Below are 21016 nucleotides of genomic sequence, written 5' to 3' on the forward strand. Positions count from 1 at the left end.
CGTCAGAACTTTATGGTTAACTTGGAAATGTTTGTTTAAACTTCTTCTTTGAAATCCACAAACATAATATAACACACATGGCACCAATTAGTTCCTTCAGTAAGTTAAACTAAATAAATAAGCCAGACAGAAGTTCTTACTCTTACAAGCTGGTAGGTGGTATAGAACTATCTTCATTGCAGGATACCAAAAATAAAATCAAGAGGTTTCAATCAAAAAAGAAATATCCACAGATGAAAAACTCATAAAACAATATGGGTTGGCATACTGGTAGAGGGGCCATGGGTCTGATCTGGTGGTAGTTCCTACCTCCTCTGAGCACACTGTACAAGGCTGTCTTACAGTCAGCAAAGGATGGGTGATAAATAAAAGCTCAAAATAGTTGAGAAAAAAATAAAAAATTATAAGTGAATGCACAGAACACCCAACTCCGTGGAACAAAAGTCATCAAGGATTTTGAAAATTTGCCTTTGAAAGGGTGGGGGTACAGCTCTGTAACAATCTTGCCTTTTCCCCCAAAAAGTTTAGATAGAAACAGTTAAAAGTGCTGAGTCAAGAAACCAAGCAACCCAACCCCAATCTTTTCCTCTTGAATGGACACTTGGATTATTACAACCCAAACATGTCTGAAACCTACCCATTGTGGCAGAGAATATCACAATCCCAAGCACATTCATGCCATCACTAGCTCCTGGCTCTGATTTGTAGATCACTTCAGGAGGGGGGGTGATATCCAAGGCAAAGTTCTGGACGTTGGAGCCATTCTCGTCCTGGACTCCGTAGATGATGATGCGACGAGTGGTGCTCTCGGATGGCGCTTTGTTCGACTTAATGATGGGAATACTCCTGGTGCGATACTGAAAGAAAGCAAAGTGGTTTTTATTACAATACCCCAACAGGAATTAATAGTTTAATGAGACCTCCTAAGTGCTCTGTTTCAACAATGCTGCATGTTAAAGGGACTGGCATGAAAAGGAGAATGAACACTCCTGTCTTTATCTGATAAAATTTGTAAAAACAGTTGAATTTTTGGAAAAGCATAACAAAACCAGAGTTTCCTATAATCAGAGCCTGGTGCAGCAAACACTTTGCTTCCTGACAGAGCAACTTTCCTGTAAGATATAATTAGGAATGACTTTCTGAGTGCCCTTCTCTTTGTGAGGCTCCCATGAAATGTTCCCCCAAGTTAAATAAATACATCCATGCCTCTTGCTCCTTTAGAACTTTTAGACAAGCTTTTCTTGCCAAATTCCAACCTGAGTAATTAGATTCTTCCGCAATACATTATTTTGTTGCTTTAATTGAACATGGTATTCTATTCTTCCTTTGTGTGGTGTTGCAGGGTGCTCTTAAATAAATTCCAGCTCTTCTCAGGTGGACATGGAGCTGACATGGGAGTGCATATCTATTCTCTAGTCACACTGGAGAGCACTTTATCCCTGTTTTGCCTTCAGATACCATGGCTGCTGAGGCTAATGGAATGGAACTCATTAATTCCTAAATGCTGAAGGTACTAACAGTGTCTGCAGTCCTATGCCATGTCTATATCTGGGTTGTGTTTTACAAAGGTTCATGTTTCATATAATGCTGGCTCATGTCTTTCATCAGTAAAAGGAATATAACCACTTACCTGCTTGAATGTGGCCTCAACAAGATTGGCTGGAAACATGTTCCTAAAAATGAACAAATAGAAGAATAATTTCTATGGGACTGAAACCAACTTCTTTTTACTGTGTGTTGGGTCTGCCATGATAAATCAGTTCTTTGCCCTCCTGGAGAGCAAGGGCTGGGCAGGTGCAGAGGATGCCACTCTCTCCCACTGAGCCATACAGCTGTGCCTGGCTGAGCACAGCTCAGCAGAGAGACAGCTCTTCAGAACTGAAGTTTTGGGAGTTGCTTCCAAACACTTGGGGTGAGACCCAGGAGCTCTGGCTACAAATTCTGGCTCTGCCACAGTCTCCGTGTTGTAACTGAGGTGACAGAATTGCTATGATTCCCTTCCCCATCTGCTGAATGGTGGGAAGAATATTCTTTTATTTATATTCTTTATTTTATATACTATTCTTTTATTTATATTTTGTCTTTCCTACTTAGATAATGAGCTGTTCTGGACAGTCAGGGATGTATTCCTGAGACCCCTGGGTGCTGTAATCTGCTGTGGGACTTCTAAGTATTCCTGTGCTAATTCATAAACTCTAGTACCCCAATATATTTTCATCACTAAAATTGCAAGTGATGTATACTTTGCAGTGGTTTGGTCAAGAACAGTTTGCTTTTCAAAAAGAGGATCTCTTTCCTGAGATTGAGATTGAGCTAAAAGAGATTGAGTTGAAAGAGTTGAGATTAGAGCTGTACACTGCTAAATTTTATTTAGATACAGTTCTGAGGCTTCAGAATAAGAACCTGAATGAGGTCAACAGCTTCATCTTTGCTCACAGCTGAGCTACAGAGGAAGGCAATGACCCAACACTGAGATTGCAGGGAGACCAATAGATTTTTAATTCCAAAAGAGATTATTTTTGTCACCTTTTCTGACTTTCTGTGTATCTCACTCTGTAACATTTCACATAATTATATATGGAGCTAATTTATAATTTCAGTTTGAGCTGGAAAGACAGAAAGACATTCAATCCTTATTTGAAATGGAGAGTACACCCTCTGCAGGCTTCAAAGAGGAATCATAGTATAATTAGGAAAAAACAGCTAAAAAATCATACATTTCCATGCAGCATTTGGGAACCAATATTTGTGTGATGATTCTAATAGGATCATTTTCAGGACTGATTTATTTCCAACCCTAAGCCTCTGAACCTTGGGGCAGAAGAAAGTGAGAGTCTAAGCACTGGCTTAGAAAACATGATTTTTTTTCTAAGTGATCATAACATGATATTATGGTCACACTTAAAAGGATGAGGTAGATTCTGCATCAGTAGCATCAATCACTGAGAGCACTTGCTACAAAAAGGTAATTGATTATCGTTTTTAGGGAGAACTGTGGGAGAAAATTTTTAATTAAGTGATAGTAGTACTGCCTAATGATTGAAAGAGAACACTGAACATGAGAGGAAGTTGTTGGCCTGCTGCTCAAGGGCAGATGAGTCTCATAAAGGCATTGGCTTGTCTCTGCAGACTGTCCATGAAGCTGCTGATTGTCTGGTTCAAATGTCAAGTGTGCAGCCAAAGCAAGACACAGGCAAGAGGCAGCTGTGCATCCTTTCCCTGTCAGGTGCAGGCACAACCTTCTGCCTGAGCCCTGGGGCTTGACTGACACAGGCAACCAACTGAGGAGCAGCTGGATGGAGCTGGGCCTGGCAAGACGGAGAGGATGTTCATAGGAGGGGGAGCACTGGAGAGTACAGGTGGTTACTGCTTTATTATGCCTCATAAGGGAATTCTGCTTGCAGATTGTTAAAGGCTTCATTAATATTAACTTGTCTTTATTTTGCTGGGCTGAAAGGTGCTACAGGAGTGCTCAGTGTGGTGGTTGTGCTCTGACCTGCTGTGTGAATGTGAAATATTCTGAAAGCAGAGATCCACGCAGAGATTCCGGCACAGCTCTGAATATGCACCTCACGTACAAGCTGTGGCTTTGCACAGAAACATGAATTTAATTGCTGATGACTTCCACTTTCTCCCTCATAGTCCTAATTAGTAGAATTAAGAACAATTAAGACTGCTTGAGAAGGGAAATATCATATGGTTAGTAGCTAGATTAAATGTTAGACAAATTTGTAGAGGATTAAAGCATTTTGTTTCTTTATCATTCTTTATCCTGCAGGAATTACAACTACCCACTTAATACTAGGTGCTGGAATTCTCCCAATATTTTTTAATAAATTATGCACTGTGATCCAGTCTTTGAGACTAGCCTTACCAAAGTTACACAATTTATCTGGTGAAAGGATGACCTGAATGTGCTTGCCAGAGCCTCGGCTTATTTTTATTTTAAGCTGGTTTACTTGGATTGAGAAAATCCAGTATTAGCCAAAATTAAGTTTTGTCAATCGAAAACATTTAAGAGAGCAATTGGTGAATGAGAACTTTAATGGACTAAAAACAAAAAATGAGAAGAAAGAATTGAACTGCCAGCTAGAGATGGAAGGTAATTGGGAGGGTTTCTTGGTTGTGGCAGGCCTCTTCAGAAACACTTGTTGCTTGAGGGGTATGTTTTGCTGCACACTGATATTGCCAGCCATGAGCTGGGTGTTTAGCAAGGATCTCCTGGGAGTGGTTCAGAACAAGGGACTGAAGGGACAGTGATAAGGAGGATTTGACTTTTTAGTACAGAACTGGGATGGGGAGGCTGGCTGGATCCTCACAAGGTCCTGGGATAGCCCTCCTGTGGGTTCCTGCCCACCAAACCTGAGTCCTGGGGAATGCTGCAGAGTGGGAGCTTCAGTCTGGCTCAGAATCCAGACATGTGCATTTGCCCCAGCATGCAGCAAAATGAATGGCAGTGTTGTACCTGTCCATCTCTGCCCACCTCTGTTCCAAGCACCCAGCCTGCCACCAGATTGTCCCCTGCAGACCTCTGTGAGCTTTACTGCAGCTCTGGATGAGATCCAGATGTACTCACATGGATCAGGTCCCCAGATCCTAAAGTGAGGCTGTGTCTCTACTCAGGCACTGTGTTTATCACTGATGCAAATTAAAGTAAATTTATCACTGATGTAATTAAAGTCACTGCCAGCACCTAGGAAGGAGTGATTCAAACTGAGCTCATCATTACTGTCAGCACCTATAAATACTCTTGTGTTTGTTCAGTTAAGAAAGCCAAGCAGACAAAATACTTCTGATGCTGCAGCATTGCTTTCAGATTGCTTACAAAACACAGGTCACAAAATAACAGTGCAGGAAACTTAACGTGATCTGGGATTCATTTCCCTAGCACAAGCAATATTGTCTAACCTCAGTGGCTCAGTTCAGCATTCCTAGCAGAAATAATTTCACGTAAGAGTAGGGAATTAAACCTACTGCATAACAGTGACTGAGTCTGGTTTAAAACATAGATAAATTTAGGTCTGAGACAAGGATATTGTTGTAAAACAGAAACTGAAGACATAGGCTTTCTGGTTACATAAAAAATTTACAGCTAAATACTGCCTGCCCTGAGGAATAACATTTCCCAGAGCATCTTCTGCCTCAGGAACTCTGCCAGATAGAGCAGGAGTATTCAGCTGGGGCTAAAAGGATGAATGTGCATGAAACTTCAATTCAGCTCAGTGAACCTTCTACAGAGCTCAGCTACTGAGCCCAGCTGGCACGGCAGGCCTGGCCTGCATTTGCTGTGACAGCAGCACATATGCACAAGTGACCCACTAATCACCATCTTTGACTGCAGCTGCTGTGATGCACAGGCTGCTGTGTTCTATGAGCACATTTTGGAGCCTTTCCCTAATTCTGCATGGGCTAAGAGGATTCAGATGTAGATGTATTGAATTAGGAATGTGTATGTACATATAATATGAGACAACTATGGCAACGTATGTTCTGCGCTTCGGTAGTCATGGATTTTGAGGAAATCCTAAAGACTTGTATAAAGTGCAGGCAGCACCTGGTCTGAGCAGCAGGTCTGAGGGTGCAGCTTCCCATTAACACAGGATGAATTAGCATCTTGTCAAAAGTGGAAGGTCCTCTTCCCTTCCCCATTGTCTCCCAGCAGCTGACCATTGAATTAACAGAGTTGATTGATTTTGCTCCCCTAATTTCAGCAGCTTTAGGAAGCTGAATTGTGTTAGGAAGCCATTCTTCAGCACTGTCCCCAGGATGTGGGAGCCCTCTTGTCTCTTTAGAAGGTGGTTGGCTCAGAACCACAGTAGTGGCACAAAGAGCAGCACAGTTAAACTGTGTCACTGTGACGCTGTTAACTGAACTGTCCAGAGAACATGAGCCTGCAGCCACTGGGACAGCTCCTTCACATCTCCTGGATAACTTCTATTAGAAATAACAGGCCAGGTTCTGCTTTCAGTAATGCTACTGAATATATGAAAATACTGAAATACTCATTCTGAGTCCTTACCACAGTGCCATTAACTCAAAGCATTCAGCTTTTGCAGATCCTTTCAGTCAGAAATGAGGCCAGCGGCTCTAGCGCGGGGCTGCCGCAGGTACAACAGATGTTTCCTTGACTCAGAGCACCCCTTCCCTCTGGCACTCTGTGCTCTGCAGCCCCAATCTGGTTTTGCTCTCAGACTTCGATGTTATCAGCACCTAATCCCTGCCACACCAGACAGTCTGGCTGCAGTGTCCCATGTTGTGGAATTAAAGCCACCAGACTGGGGGTTTTGCTGCATATGTGTCCTCATAATATTTATTGGCCTATATTTGCCCTAGGCATAAAGCAGCTTTGGATGCTCTGCTCTCAAATTTGAGCAAGCGTAGCTGAGCTTGCAAGAACATTGTTTTAAGGCTGGGAATTTGACAGTATTCTAATGTTTGCATGTTTGAGACCTTACCCTGTCACTACATACAGCAAGGGTACAGAGAGCAAAACTGGAGTCTGAATGGCTTGACATGAGAACTGTAAAGTTTCCAAGTTTTTCAAGAATGAACAGCACTGTAGCTTCTATTTACTATAGGCTGAGGTCATTCTCAGTGACATTACCTTAATCTCGAGAATTTGTTTACTTTTTATGTCCTCTGCATGAATTCATCATCAGCTGTGTAGACTCCTCCCTACTGTTACACATGAGCTGCAAATCCTGTCCTTAGTCATACATCTGATACCTTCCTGCTGGTGTCAGGGGCTCCAGCAGGGTTTGCACTGCTGAAAGCAAGGGCAAAATTTAATCCAGAAAGACAAAAAAACCCAACCTATGGCAGGGACCATGTGAGAAACCATCTTGCACATCAGTAGTCACCTCTGGTACCTCATCTAATTTCTTAGTATCAGTCATACTATCTCCTGCTGAAAGGACCAAAGAAGGCTGTTGCAGAATTAATGAGGCACTAAAATCCTCATTATTGGGATAAAAAGTACTTACAGAAGGCAAAAATCACTAATTGGGTCTAAGTTACTTTGTCTTGCTTTGTTTTTTTTCAAAGATCAGAGCAGAACTCATATTGTGGAATCGTTTTGTCAAATTTGGACTTTTTATCTGTCGTGAGGGCTGCAAGGCATTTCAGTTCCAGGAAAGGATCTGAACTTTCTTATCCTGCTTCCTCTGAAAGAAAAGGTCCTGACAAAGCCGCAGCCGGGCTGTGGCTCTCTGAAACTGGAAGTACAAGTACATCACAGCTTTGGGCATCTCGAAAAGGCTGAATTATATCAAAGGTAACACGACAGGCCCAACATATTTCCACTGTGGTTCTAACAAGGCAAGTTATTCCATAAAAAGTGTATGTTGACACTGGGAGAGGTCCAGACCAATTGTCAGGAGGATGGACAACAAATTCCCCTGCAAGGTCAAAGCTTTCCTAGTGCACTTTTAATTCCTGGTCCCTGTGCACCTCCCCCTTTGTGACTAAAGCCTCCTGACCAGAGAGCAGGATTTGCTTCATAGCCCATCTCCTCAGGGTCGTTTTCATCATGGAATTATCTTTATTCCATGTTGGCTTAATTTTGAGCCAAATAGAGACCCCACAGTTAGAGGGTTGAGATTTCTTTGTAAATACTTAAGGTTGGGTTCCTGTGGAAATCAAACTCTTAAAAATTAACCAGAAGCAAAGACCTGGTCCCAGGGCAGAACATTTCTGGCATAAGGCTGGTTTTGTGAGATGAAAACAACCTGGAAATCTGAAAAGAGTAAAAAATGGTGCTTTGCCATAGGAGACAGATAAATATTTCTATCACAGTACACAGTAGCTTTTGGCAAAAGATACGTTAATGTACAGCATACTTATTTTCAAAACTTCTTTCATAGTTTAAAGCTGGATTATTTAATGCACTCTATATTACTGTGTCTACATACAATTCAGTCTTCAGTTGTAAACTTCTAAAGGTGTGATTCCTGATTCTGCACAGCTTGGACTTTTTCCACACTACAATAGATCCTGAGTTTTTCCTGCCCTATTTTCAAGAAACACAATTTCAATAATATAGAATATAGCCCTTAGCTTGAAAAAAGGGAAAGGAAGTGATTTTAAAGAGTGCTCAGGATTCCCCATGAAAATGTAAATCCTCTACAGTGTTTATATCCTCTTCTAACTCTTACTGGTATAAAAATAAAGCCTCTCTTGGTTAAGCCAAATTCATTTTCTGGGTACCTGCTACTAAATTGGATGAAATCCTGAATTTTCAGTGGTAAAATGCTCTGATTTCTCCCTCCAATAAACCTCGGAAATGCACAAATGTATTTGTCATGGGTCGAGGTGTGATTTCATCCTGTCTGCCTTCACTGAATTGGTTTATTTGGGGCTTTTGAGCTGAATAAGTTTACAATGCCACTCTGTCTTGTTAGGCTTGAGAAAAACCAATAATGTATATGAACCCTGCACCTGCTGGTGCCCATATCTGCAGGCAGCTTGATCTAAAACAGGAGGGGAAACCCAGTTTGGCTGGGACTTTGCTTGTTTGTTTTATTTCATAAGCCGAATTTTATTTCCCTTGGTGGGAAGTGCAGGTGGCGTGGTTTCAGTCGCAGCAGAATCTCCCCTTCTAAATCAAAGGTAACAGATGTCGTGGAAATATTAACTGCTAATGTCAACAGTGTCCTCCTGGCTCACAGAAGGAGTTTTGCAAATGTTTGTCCTCAAATTATAGGCCTTTTCTATTTTCTTAGTCAGGTGATTATGCTACAAAAGTAAACCTAATATTTTAAATGGAACACTATTCCTGTAAGTATGTCCCTTTTTGTCCTTTTGACAACAAAACACTCAAAAGCTGAATTACTTTTAAAGAATTGTATCTTGCCTTCCTTAGTTTCTTAACTCATAAAAGGCTATTAAAATGTCACTCTTATTTTTGTAGACAAAGTATAAAGTTAATTCCAGTAATTCCCACAGGAAGAAGAAGGCAGAGGTGTTTGTTGATTCACTGCTGTTGAGATGCCCCAAAGCCACATTCCTACAAGAACCCTTCCAGCTCTTGTATGAGCTGGGAATATTTCTGCTGGCCCAACAGAATTTTCTGAACAATCCTCAGTGAAGTAATTTCTTTTCCATGTGTTTTGGTTCTCTAGTTGTAAGAAAGGAAAATGGTCCTTGCCTACCTCACAGAGGTATTGCACATCATGAGAATGAATCCATAAAAACATAAAGCACCAGGTGCTTAAAGACAACATGATCCTTAGCCTGAGGATTATATAGAGCTTTAAATGGAAGAAAATGTGCTTTCATAGGCCTTGCAATGCTTGCAGCAGAAACCTTGAATAAAATGAGGGCACATTTGTACATCTGTCTCAGTGGAGCAATAAAGTGGTGGCTAAAGAGAGAAGCATCTTGAGAACAGCATCTCCTGCACAGCTTCAGAGTCACAGCTGCCTCCTGAGCTTGTCCTTATCCAGATCCAATAGAGAGGGGAGGTTCTGCAAGGGGAGGTTCCTGCACAGGAACCACCTGGTGGAATGGGCATCTTCCACAGGCAGCAGAACATTCTTGTTCCAAATCCCTGGGGTTCTCTTTAGAAAGGAAATCTTTCAAGTACAGCTGTTCAGAGTGGCAAAAAAAATGTTTGAACCATGGATGCAATTTTTGAGGCATGAAATTCAGGATGTTGATGAGATTATGTATTTCCTGGCTGATGTGAGGTTTAGAGCCATTTCAGAATTATTCAGAATTATTATCTCCTCACCAAATCATTGTTGTTTGGGGTTTTTGTTTGTTTGACTTTTTTTTTACATAATGGACAAATATACAGGGGAAACACCATGTACAAAATAATTCAAAATAATAATAATGTAGTTATTGATTAGTGTTGCAAGTGTTTAGGATAACCATGAGGGTCTGCTCTAGTTTTTCGTTTAATTTTTTGCTGATTCAGTATATTCTTTAATTTCTAATTAAAACCACTACTAAAAGCAAAATCTCACACAAAAATTCAAGACATTCAGTTTCTAGCAACATCTTTCCTGCCAAAAGTTCTAGACTTGACAATGTCATCTGTAACATCACAAGAAATAAAAATGTTTTTCATCATTTCAAAGTGGCTTCAAATCTGAAATCAATGAGGTTGAATACATGCATCCCCATGCCAAGATTCATGCTTTTAAAATAAACCCCACAATAATGTCACATATATCATCTCTTCACTTGTACATTTAGCATTCTTCATTTGCAGAATACCAGATGTTTCCTGTGTAAACTTCTGGGCACATATGCAATTGATAAATGGAGAGGAAATTAATGAATTGAGAAGATAAGCCAATCTGGGCTGGAAAAGATGGTTTCCAGCTGTGAATGGAAGTGATTTATCATTGAGCTAAAGGATCAGCTTTTCTAGCTCAAACCAGCAGATACATCATTACATTTAATCCAGACTTCCACACAGATATTTAAGAGTCTTGCAACCGACTGCAGCAGAGCCAGAGTTTCACCCATAGTGTTTGCCTAGGCTGAAAGCCCATTCCCCACAGTTCTGTTGTTATTATTTATTTATTTACTTAGTGTGGTTATTTCTGTAGCAGAGGAATAAAAACCATCCATTTGTGCTCTCAGGATAGAAAGAGTGCAGCTGTGGCTGCTGCTGAGCGCAGCAAAAGGAGACTGAGCTCCATTTAAGCTCCTGAGACTGGATTCTCTCTCTTTAACCTTTGGTAATGTGAGGGGCTTGTTGACCTTGTCACTGTTGACACCTGCCCAAACCAGTGAAGAATTTAAGGTTTTGCAGACTAGAAACACATGGCTGCTTGGAAACTTCAATACCTGGAATGTGCACACATGCTATTATGATTTGCTTGGGTAAATGTTTGTAGAAAAGTGAAATTATAGAAGATACTTGCAAATATCTAGATCAGGACATGTTTTTGACCTGCAGTGAGGCTCAGAGGAATAAAGTGTTCCCAAACCTCACCACAACACCCCTGGTGTACAGGGAGTAGCCAGGCAGAGGTGAAGAGATGAGGTGGTAACTCAGGTCTCGGACTTTTTTTGCAAACACAATAGTACAGAAAATTTTGATTTTGAAAACCCAGGTTACTTTCCATCTAACTCATCTCCATGACAAGCTTACTCTGAGCCTGTAAAGGTGACTGGGCTGGTGTGAGAAAGGGAATGAGAACCTGTGGTGAGGGAGACCCTTCCCAGACAGAGCTGTAAGCTCCATTTGGATGTATCTTTGCATTGTGTGTCCCACTGTGCCTTCCAGTGTCTCTGACCGAGGCCTTGGAAACAGCTCAGCAGGAATGGTCCCCTGACACTGCCACTGTGAAGACAGTCACTAAGGTCACATTTTTTCTTAGATTCTCTTTTACTTCTTATTCTACTCTGTCACACTGGGGAATTCAAAGCTCCTGTAACTTGCTCTTGGTGTAGGAATTCCAGTCCTTTGTGCAGAAGAAACAGAAGAATGTGACTTAACCCCATGTCACAAAGAGATGTGGGAATTCCACTGCACATCCATCCCTCGTGGCAAAGTCACTGGAGAGATACAGATGGGTACCTTCCAGTGCAGATAAAGGTGGTGGTTTTGTGAGAAGCTACAAAAGGGATTGTTCTCTGCTGCTGCTCCATGACTAAAATAATTTGGCCCATTCTCACCAAGACATTGATAAAATACAGGTGGCCTGGGTAAATGCAACTTGGAGGAGAAAAGAAGGGTCTTTTGTAAGCTTCTCTTCCCAGATCCTTCTGATTTGAAGTCCAAATAAGTCTAATTAAAGTACTTTGTGTGCTGACATGCTGTTAGGGTCAGGAATTTGGGTTTTTGAAAGGCAAACTGTGAACCATTTTTAATTTCAGTAAGTTGAACTCCAAAGAGAATTCTCTGTGGCACGGATACACACTTGGCCTGAAGTCCCTTGAGTGATGAGATCAGCAACTTGAGGAACTACCAAGCAAAGGCAAAACTTGGTGTTTCTGCATGAGCAAAATAAATCCGAGGCACAGAATATGTTCAGTCAACAAACTAATCCCACTAGCACCTGAAATACTAGGACAAAAAGGGATTTCAGGCAAGGCCATCAAATTCCAGCAGTGCCCTAATGCTGCTCTAAAAGGACAATTGTGTGTTTTGCCAAGCAAAAAAATAAGAAAAAGCCCCAAAGCAGAATAAAAAATACACAACAGTGGTCTTTCTAATTGTGTCCTTTATCTGCAAATTGGCATGAACAGCTGTAACAGCACTTTTAAGAATTATTTTCTGAAAAATGTGTGTTTCACCCCTCTATTTAAGGTTTTGCTTATTGCAACTATTTGCCTATTTGAATTAACATTCAATTTTAATACTCCCCTGACCCTAATAATGGATAGATGGTAAGGTCCACAGGCTATATATATGGAGTCCTGTGGGGTATAAAAAACCTGCTCCATTGTTGTTGGTTGGTGGCCATTCATTTAAATTTTACAAGAAACAGACAGTATAAACATCTGATAACTTACAAACTATCTTCTAGAACTTACTTTTTTCTCAGTCTCAACAAAATATTTATCCTTAGATTCAGAACTGAGGCTCAGGCCACAGTTCCTTCTGCAGTTCTGTACAAAATGCTGCCTTCAGAAAGCACAAAGAATGGATGTCATTACCGGATTAAGTCCAGCAGTGCATCTGCAGAGCTCATGATGGGCTTTCCACCCTCCTCAGTGCTCTCCTTCTGGGCTGCTCCACCAGGGTGGATAATGGACACCATAATTATTCCCACAACCACAGCCACAAAGGTTGTCCACAGGTAGTAAGTGACAGTTATGATTCCCAAGCGACTGGAAGTCTTGGCATCCAGGGCTGCCAGCCCAGACATCAAGCTGTGGGAAGAAAACAGCACAAATTGTATTTAAATGAACATTATTTTCCATTACATTAATGCAGCTGAAAGCCTAATTTCTGAATTATTCCATCCTGCCTGCTTCTCTGACAGCTGATTACGTGTGTCAGTGTTTCAATAAGCTTGCCAGTAACACTGCAGCTGTAGTCTCTGTGTCTGAAGGGGCATTTTCCAAGTGCCAGGTGAGATCCTGGTTACTGGAAGGAACTTGCAACTCAGGCTGCAGGACTGAATCCCACTGACTCTTCCCTGAAATTCCAGGGACAGTTTTACACAAGTTACACATGGGATGGCTCAATTCACAGGAGCAGTGGCAATAGTTACTAAAACTCAGTGTGTCATACTTTACACATAATTTTACAGAATAATAGAATAATTCAGGTTTGAATGGACCTCTGAAGAAAATCCAATCAACCCACTCAGCCCTTCCTGTGTGAAGTGGGGACACAATTTTAAAATTAAAAACATTAAGGGGCAACTTTGTCATATAGTCCATTCTTTAGCAAAAATAATAACTTTTTTTTTCTTTTTAAAGAAATTCAATGTATTTTTGCTTTGCCGGGGAGCACATTGGGAGCAGACTGTAATTCAGTGTGCCTCCAGTCTAAAAGGGGACAGTGGATGGGATCCAGAGGAAACACCTCCATGGGAAGTGTGGCTACCCAGCTGGGAGCAGAGAACATACTGTGATCACTTCAGCCTTTCCATAGAATCAGAGAACAACAGAGTCATACAATCATAGAATATGCTGAGTTGGAAGGGACCCATCAGGATCTTCCTTTTCATTACCTCTTCTCCCTGCCCAGCACTGCCAGAGCATCACCAGTGTCCATCTTGCTTGCACAGTTTGCCTGTGCCAAGCCATGCAGTTCTCTACCATGAGATTTAACTCCCCCTGAGCTCCTCTTGTACAAGCAGATTAGACAGGGCTCTCTTTGGCCCCTGAGATTTTTTTAGGCTGCTCTGACATAGACCCTCATGCAATTTCCAAGTGACCTGAGTCTGGGATTTGATTTTCCACTGACAGCAGTGTGGTTTGGGGCTTTAAATTGAGATTTCCCTTTGGATAATTCTCTGTGAATTCTCCAAAGCATACATCTCAGGAAAAGTACAGGTGAAATAAAATACCACATTTGTTATTAGGTGTGTCCAGCTTTCTTATCAAAACAGGCTTGTCTGTTCTCAAAAATATTTCTTAAGCTGCACCTCCTTGAATGAAATCTCCTTGACCTCACACTGCTGAGAGAGGTTGTCTAGAGCCAATGCTAAAGTGCAGCTTAACATTTATAGTAGATTTAATGAAATCAAATGGGTGGATTTAGTGTTCAGGTTCCAGCTATCCACTAGATTAATTAAGAAAATGTATTGCTTTTCTGCATTGCCAATCTCTCATCTAGCATGGGTTTTGTTAACACTATAGGAGCAAGGGTGCACTGGAGTTTGGATAATTTAGAAAATTAGCATCTCAGCAACTCTCACTCTTGTAACCATTGTTCTTTGCTTTTATTTATCAGTGGATTTGATAAAAATCCCATCTTTCTGTGTGTCTGCAAAGCACTGTGTGCAAACACAGCACTGCATATTGAAAATACAGTAGTAGGAATGCTACTTTGTTCCTTGACATTTCCCTTGGATGAGTTCATGCAGAAGAGTAAATATTCTAAAACATTTTTTAAAATAAAACAGTTAAATATATTTATCTCAAATTAATGTGACAGTTTTCTGTTTAAAAAGCCCTGTGTTGTTATTAGATTTTTAGGACTGAACTCTTCTCTCAGGCTGAGGTTCCACAGGCCATTGAGCCAGTTTGACAGCTCATTTCTGCACAGAGTAGATACCTGTATTGTACTAGAGTACAGCGCTGTTCCACCCCAACATTCCCAGGGGCAAAAAAAAAGAAAAATGAGAATCAGGTTGATTTTTAACCAGTTGGATGTTCTTCATGGTAACAGTTTCCATGGTTCCTTATAGATACATTATGCAGGTGACACCAGAGGTGTGAAGGGCTGACTGTTGAGCAGCAGAGCTGTAACTTGCAGGCAGAGCAGTTCCTGGGAGAGGGCACTGCCAAGGAGATGGAGAATACACTCCCCTTCCCTCCCTGGTGCTGCCCTGGAGCCACTGTCACTGTGGGGAAGCCACCACTGTTCCTGTTGTCCTTGATGACTCCGGGCCGTGTTGGTTCTACAGAACAACAGAGGGATGAACCCTGTCTTGATTGCTCACCTGAGAAGGATTTCCAGAAGTACTTAGGACAAAAATCCTAATTAAATATGTCCAATGGTTCGGGTGAGTTTAGGGTTGTTACCTCAGCCTCAAGATGATGGGCCTTAGGATTTGGGAGGATGCTTTTCAGGTGGAAACTAATCTTACCTTGCCTCCTAGGTGGCAAATCCTGAGGGGGCTAATAATGAGATTGCTCTGTCTTGGGGATATTCATTAACAAGATCATCATCTGTAATGAGATTATCCTGTCACCAGATAAAGTCATGCTCAGTTCATGCTGTGATGAGAAAGTCATCAAAAGTAATTAACTATGGAGGTGCAGTGGGGTAACTGGGATGTGACAGAAGCATGAGCAGAGACCTGGGCTCAGTCAAAATCCTATGTTCTCCATGGCCTGCAGTGCTGAGGAAGGGACCACTGGAACCAGTTCTCCAAAGGCTGGGGAGTAACAGTGGTCATTTTAGGCAATAGCTCAGAATAATTTCAGAAAAAAGTGCCTGGAACTAGAATGAGACAGTAATCACTCATTCACTGTTTTTTGTTTGACTTCATGTGTTTGATATCAGAAGGAATGGGACAAAAGACACAAAGAGACATAGAGGTTATCACAGTTATTGTACAAAGCAAGTAATACACAGTCACATCACAGGAGATTATTACTGTTGATCTCTAGAGTTCTAACACTCACACCATGTAGCCAAAGGATGACAAGAACAAGTACTCTTCTTACTTCCTAGGGAACAGGGGGGCAGGAGGAATAAGCTTCCAGCTGGTTTAAACTAAGACCACTGTATCATGCTCAGGTCCTCCCTCAAAGTCTAATTTTCATCAGACACTCTTGGCTACATAAAAACTTCCTGAAGAGTTTCCCAAGATTCTTCTAAACCAGAGCAAAGCTATTCTCGTGGTTTCCACTGCTAGACTCTCATGAAACACACTGGAAAGGAAAGCAGTGTACCTTTAATTTTTGTCAAACCTCAGAATTTGGTTGGCCTTGGAAGAACAGGGCAGATATTTGATTCATAGATTGAAATCATTTGAGAAGCTGTGTGGTTAAGTAGCTTCCACACATATGATTCATGTGTAGCTATTTCCATAGCATGTTTTAATGATTGCCAAATGGACAAAACAGGATTAAGACAACAAAAAGCAATCTGCAGCTTTTCTAAATAATTACTGTACATCTCACTCCTTTATCAGTCTGGGAAAATAATCCACAAAATTATAATTTAATGTTCAGAGACCATTTCTTAGCTTGTATAGAAAAAAAACCTGTCAATCCTGAAGGGAAGGAGAAGACATCTTCAATTCTAGGAATTATATGTGACTAATTAAAAAGGTAAAGTCAGTTTCTACATTGTTTAAAGTATTTGGAATTGTATTGTATTGTATTATATTGGAATTGTATTTGGAAAAGTATTGGAACCAAAGAACCAAGTACTAAGTTTCATGTCTGCTTTGAGGGAAATCCGTGTAAAACCCCCAAGACTAAAATAGAATTTTTGATGTAAAGAAGAAGGGAATTCTTTCCAGTATCTTGGAAATCTAATTAGTCCCATGCAAACAAGTAGCTAAACCCTTTTGAGCACCTCTAGGCTTGTTCTGGCTGTCACAGATAAGCATCAGGTATTTTATTTACAAATAAAAATAGAACTTTCTATCTTCTCTGCAAGTCTCTAGGTTTTTCTCTTGCTGTCTGATGAAAGCACATTTTTTTGTCCTGTCTCAAGATCAAACCCTATATCCCCAGAAAGGGAAAATGCAAGAAGCTGCTGCTAAAACCCCATTCTGCATGTTTATTTTGTCTTCCTCTCCACCAGAAGCCATCTGGATGTTGCTTTGAAATAGATGGATTATGGATAAAGTTATCAGAAGGGATTAGTGTGATTAGAAGGACATTAATCCTGTCAAGAAGTAATGGTCAAGTATTAACCACCAACAGTTGTTCCTAGAATGATGTTTGTTTTCATTCATCCCATTCCCTCCCTCCCATTCTCATTTTGTAATTGCATGCTGTGGAAAAGACCTTCCTGAGCAAGTTCTGCCAGTGAGGCTGGGAAGTGCCTCCACCAGCTACATTAGAGATGATTATATTCCAGTTGAGCATCATGAAAGGGAAGTGCTGCCTTCACTAATGCTGCTTGATCATGCAGGCAGGCTGTCGCTCACCTTTTTGTCAAGGTCAGTGCCTTCAAGTCTCAACATGATAATAATGTGCATTTAATCATCTCAAAATGCTTCACCAGTGGAACCCCCTCTAATGCAGGAAGGCAGTATCTCCATTTTAGAGACTTCAGAACAGAGAAATTAAGGCACTTTTAAATGAAGACAAACCGCTTACAGTGAAAAAAAAAATCTGCCTGAAGTGATAGAGATATTGCAGTGAACCATTACACTTTTCCTTATCTGTGACCAGCTATCTGTGCTTTCAGAAAACTCTGCTTCACTTCCATGGAGGCATTTTCAGGGTAATGTTTGCAACAGAGAAAATAAAACTCTACAGTGATGAAAGACAGAGATAAGAAACTTTCTCTGGCTCTTTTTATAGTTTAATGCTTGATTTGCTCTTAGTCTCTAGTGTAGTTGAAATTATTTCAGTGAGAAAGAGGGATCAGAATGGCTTTTTATTTCCAGGATATTACTTTGCTTTCTTCTAATATGAAAACCACCTACAGAGGAAGACCCTGCCGTGGCTGCAATAAAGCAAGGGCAGTGGTAGTGGTGGGAATATCACAGCCCAGCCCTGTCTGCTTCACCCTGCCCCATGTTCTGCCCTTCCTGACAGAGTTGTGTCACAGGAGTTTTGCACATTACTGGTGTGCTGCAGCCTTCTGCTAATCTGAACACAACTAAGAGACTATCTCAGTCAGTGTGGCCAGTGCAATGATCCCCAATGTCTTGTGTTATTAAAAATGGCATAGTACTACAGCCTGATTTTCAAAGGAATTGACAAGTCTGGAACCCTCCTGAAGGTCCAAGGGGCTACTGAGGTTCATCTCCTGTGCAAATACACTAATAGAAAACAGCTTTTTTAAAGTTTAGACATCTTGACATAAATGAAATCATGTCTAAGCTCAGAAAAAAAACAAATGCAGAAAGTGGTAGCAGTACTACAAACAGGACTGCTGCAGCAGTTTCTGTATGGTTGGATTATCAGCTGTAAATAACACTTGAAATGTACATTCACTTTTCAGAACCCCAGTATGTTGCTATTTTAGCAAACACAGTGGAAGCCCGTGTCAGGCACGATGGAAAATCTGGCTCTCGATCTTCAAGCAACAAAAGCAACAAAAACATGTCAGAAGATCAATACACTGTTAGCAGTGATTATGTTTAATTTTACAGCTAGGCTGATAGGAAAGAAACCAGTCTGCATTTCTAATGCATCATAACATGCATAATTTTGAGAATTGGTTTCTTAAATTGCTTTATAAAATAGTAAGATTTTTATTTTTTACTGAAAATGTTGATATCTTCTTTAAAATCTAACACTTGTAACTCTTAATGACAAATTGACTTACACAGCAAAAATCCTGCCAGGAATTCACATGATGCATTTTATTTTCTCTTTCTTGTGCAATAGGAAATCTGCTTTTATGGACTAATATAAATAAGGCAGGACTTTATACAGACACAGTGAAGGCTGATGTCCAATGGCTTTCTGTCACCTGCATATGTGAGGTTACTGTGATACATCTGTGAGCCCTGGAAGGGATGAACAGCAAACTTTGGTCACTGACTGACAAAGGGCATTGCAGTGTAGCTCATACAGAATTCAGGTTGGCTTGTTGATTTCAGCTGTTCTGATTTTAAAAAAGGTGTTTCCTAGATTCAAAGGTCAGGATGCAAACAAACCCAAATGATCTATTAAATATGGATGTGCAGCTTCACATGGTGGAAGGAGCCAAGAATCTTATTAATACTCAATTTTTTGATTCTGTCAGCTCTTTCAAGCATTTTTAGATTAAGCAAAAACCAAAAGGATTTGAAACATAAATTTGGTTTATAAACAAATGTCAGATTTATTCAGCTGTTTTTTGTCTAAGAACACAGAGGGAATCCAGCCAGCCCCTCAAGCTCCACATGTCATTCTCATTCCTTTGTGAGGCACTAAGTATTTTAGAGCTCTCAGAGGACTCCAGAAAAATTCTGTCAGGTCGCAAACAGTTCATCCCCCATTTGTAATCCTTTCAGTGCTTTCCACACTCATTCACTCTGTGACCACAGATTCCTTTTGCATGTCACTAGATCCCTACTGACACTCCCTAAATAATTTCTACTGGGTTGGTCCAATTTTGTCATTATGATGTGTAATTGCAACATGTCATTTTTCACGGAAACAGTCTGGACATCTGGGTTGCACAAACAAAAGAAAACACTAGAAAACAGTATTGGATCTGATAATTAGACTTAACATTCCTAAACACAGCTAATGGCATTGAAAATATTCCAGATGATAATGTGGAGGAACTTCTGAAGATGTCTCAGGCATGGAAGAGGGATAAAAACTTTCCTCTACAAGCTGAAGCCATCTCAAATGATGACTTTTGGGGTAATCTGATACCAGTTCTGCAATACAATAGCAATATAGAGAAATGAAAATAGTATAATGGTGTCAAGTGAGATTGCTTTCTGGCTGCTTCTTCTTACCCTTGGGTAATCCTTATCTTTCAGTTTTATCCAAGTAGTTTTGCTTTTCATTCTAAAAATAAATATATTTATTCCCTCTAGTCATCTCCTTAAAACTCACTTCTCTACACTTTTCTCCATAATAAAGGCTTGAGATGATATATCCTAGGAAAGAGCTAACAACTTGTTCTCACTGGGGTGAAATGTACTTTTGTTATTATTCACATTACAGTGTTACACGTGACAGGTAGTGCAGAAATGGGACTCTCTGCACTTTATGGTACCATTCAGGTCCCCCACAGATTTCCCCATACACACCCCACAGAAGGTTTACCCTCCCGTGCTGGGGAAGGCCTGTTCCTCAGTGCCAGTAGAGGTGAAACAGAGGGAAAAGTCCACAGTCCAATAATGTGAAGAAAACAAGCCCTGTGTTCCCAAAGCAATTTCATTCTATGGAAAATACTTCTGCCTTGGTACTTCATGGAACATTTTTCTGAGCAGGCTTTTCAGAGACCCAGAGGCAGCATTTTGCAGCTGCTCCTGAGCACCTCCCTAGATAATATAGTACATAAATTTGATTGCACTCGATTGTAGAACCATAGGATTTTTTTAGTTTGGAAAAGACCTCTAAATCTTTAACCCCAACTGTTCCTTCCCCCAGCACTGCCAAGTCCCACTAAACCATGTCCCCAAGTGCCACATCTGCTTGTCTTTTAAATACACCCCAGTCTGGCAGTGGCACAAGGATAAGAACAGAGCAGCTGGTATTAAGAGGAATAGTTTAACACATACATAGCAGAAAACACCAAGCCCAAACTGACCAGAACCTTCTGTTATCCACCCTTTCTCATTTGGTCTTCAGGTAAATTATGTGTAATATGTGTAAATACCAGAGATGTATTAGAGGAATTCTCATTCACGTAAAGCGCAATATTAATGAGTAAATTAATTTTGGTTGTCCTCATTATTTAAATATAACCATAAACAGAAAAAAAAATTCATAGCCTTTTAGACATCTGTTTTCCTTCTGAATGGATATTATACTGATTTTATCAGACAGTGGTTTATATTCATAGTAAATTGTCAGTTGCAGTGCAGGTCTTGGAGGGTTTGGGTCAAACTTTTCATCCCTAGGAAATGATGATCTTAAGTAGCAAAACAGAGGAACAGTTTGTGTGAGGTTTATTGCCAGTTTCATCTGCAGCTGAGAACAAACAAACAATGCCCAACACAACCTGCCCAGGCCAATGGCCAATTTGGTATGGCCCCATACAGCCAAACAATGTTTGAATACCATTAAAACACAA

At 40.7% G+C, this 21016-nt stretch overlaps 1 protein-coding gene across 1 annotated transcript in view; it reads right to left on the reverse strand.

The window, feature by feature from the left end:
• The window catches only part of SLC1A7 (solute carrier family 1 member 7), a 46889-nt gene that overhangs the window by 19749 nt on the left and 6124 nt on the right, over positions 1 to 21016 (reverse strand). The window contains exons 3-5 of the mRNA XM_041483275.1: positions 12619 to 12834; positions 1631 to 1673; positions 638 to 857 (exon numbers count right to left, since the gene is read on the reverse strand). Of these exons, the coding sequence (XP_041339209.1) occupies positions 638 to 857; positions 1631 to 1673; positions 12619 to 12834 (479 nt within the window). The remainder of the gene's footprint in view (positions 1 to 637; positions 858 to 1630; positions 1674 to 12618; positions 12835 to 21016) is intronic.

This window comes from Pyrgilauda ruficollis, unplaced genomic scaffold (assembly GCF_017590135.1).
Source record: "Pyrgilauda ruficollis isolate IOZ18807 unplaced genomic scaffold, ASM1759013v1 scaffold6, whole genome shotgun sequence".
NCBI lineage: Eukaryota > Metazoa > Chordata > Aves > Passeriformes > Passeridae > Pyrgilauda > Pyrgilauda ruficollis.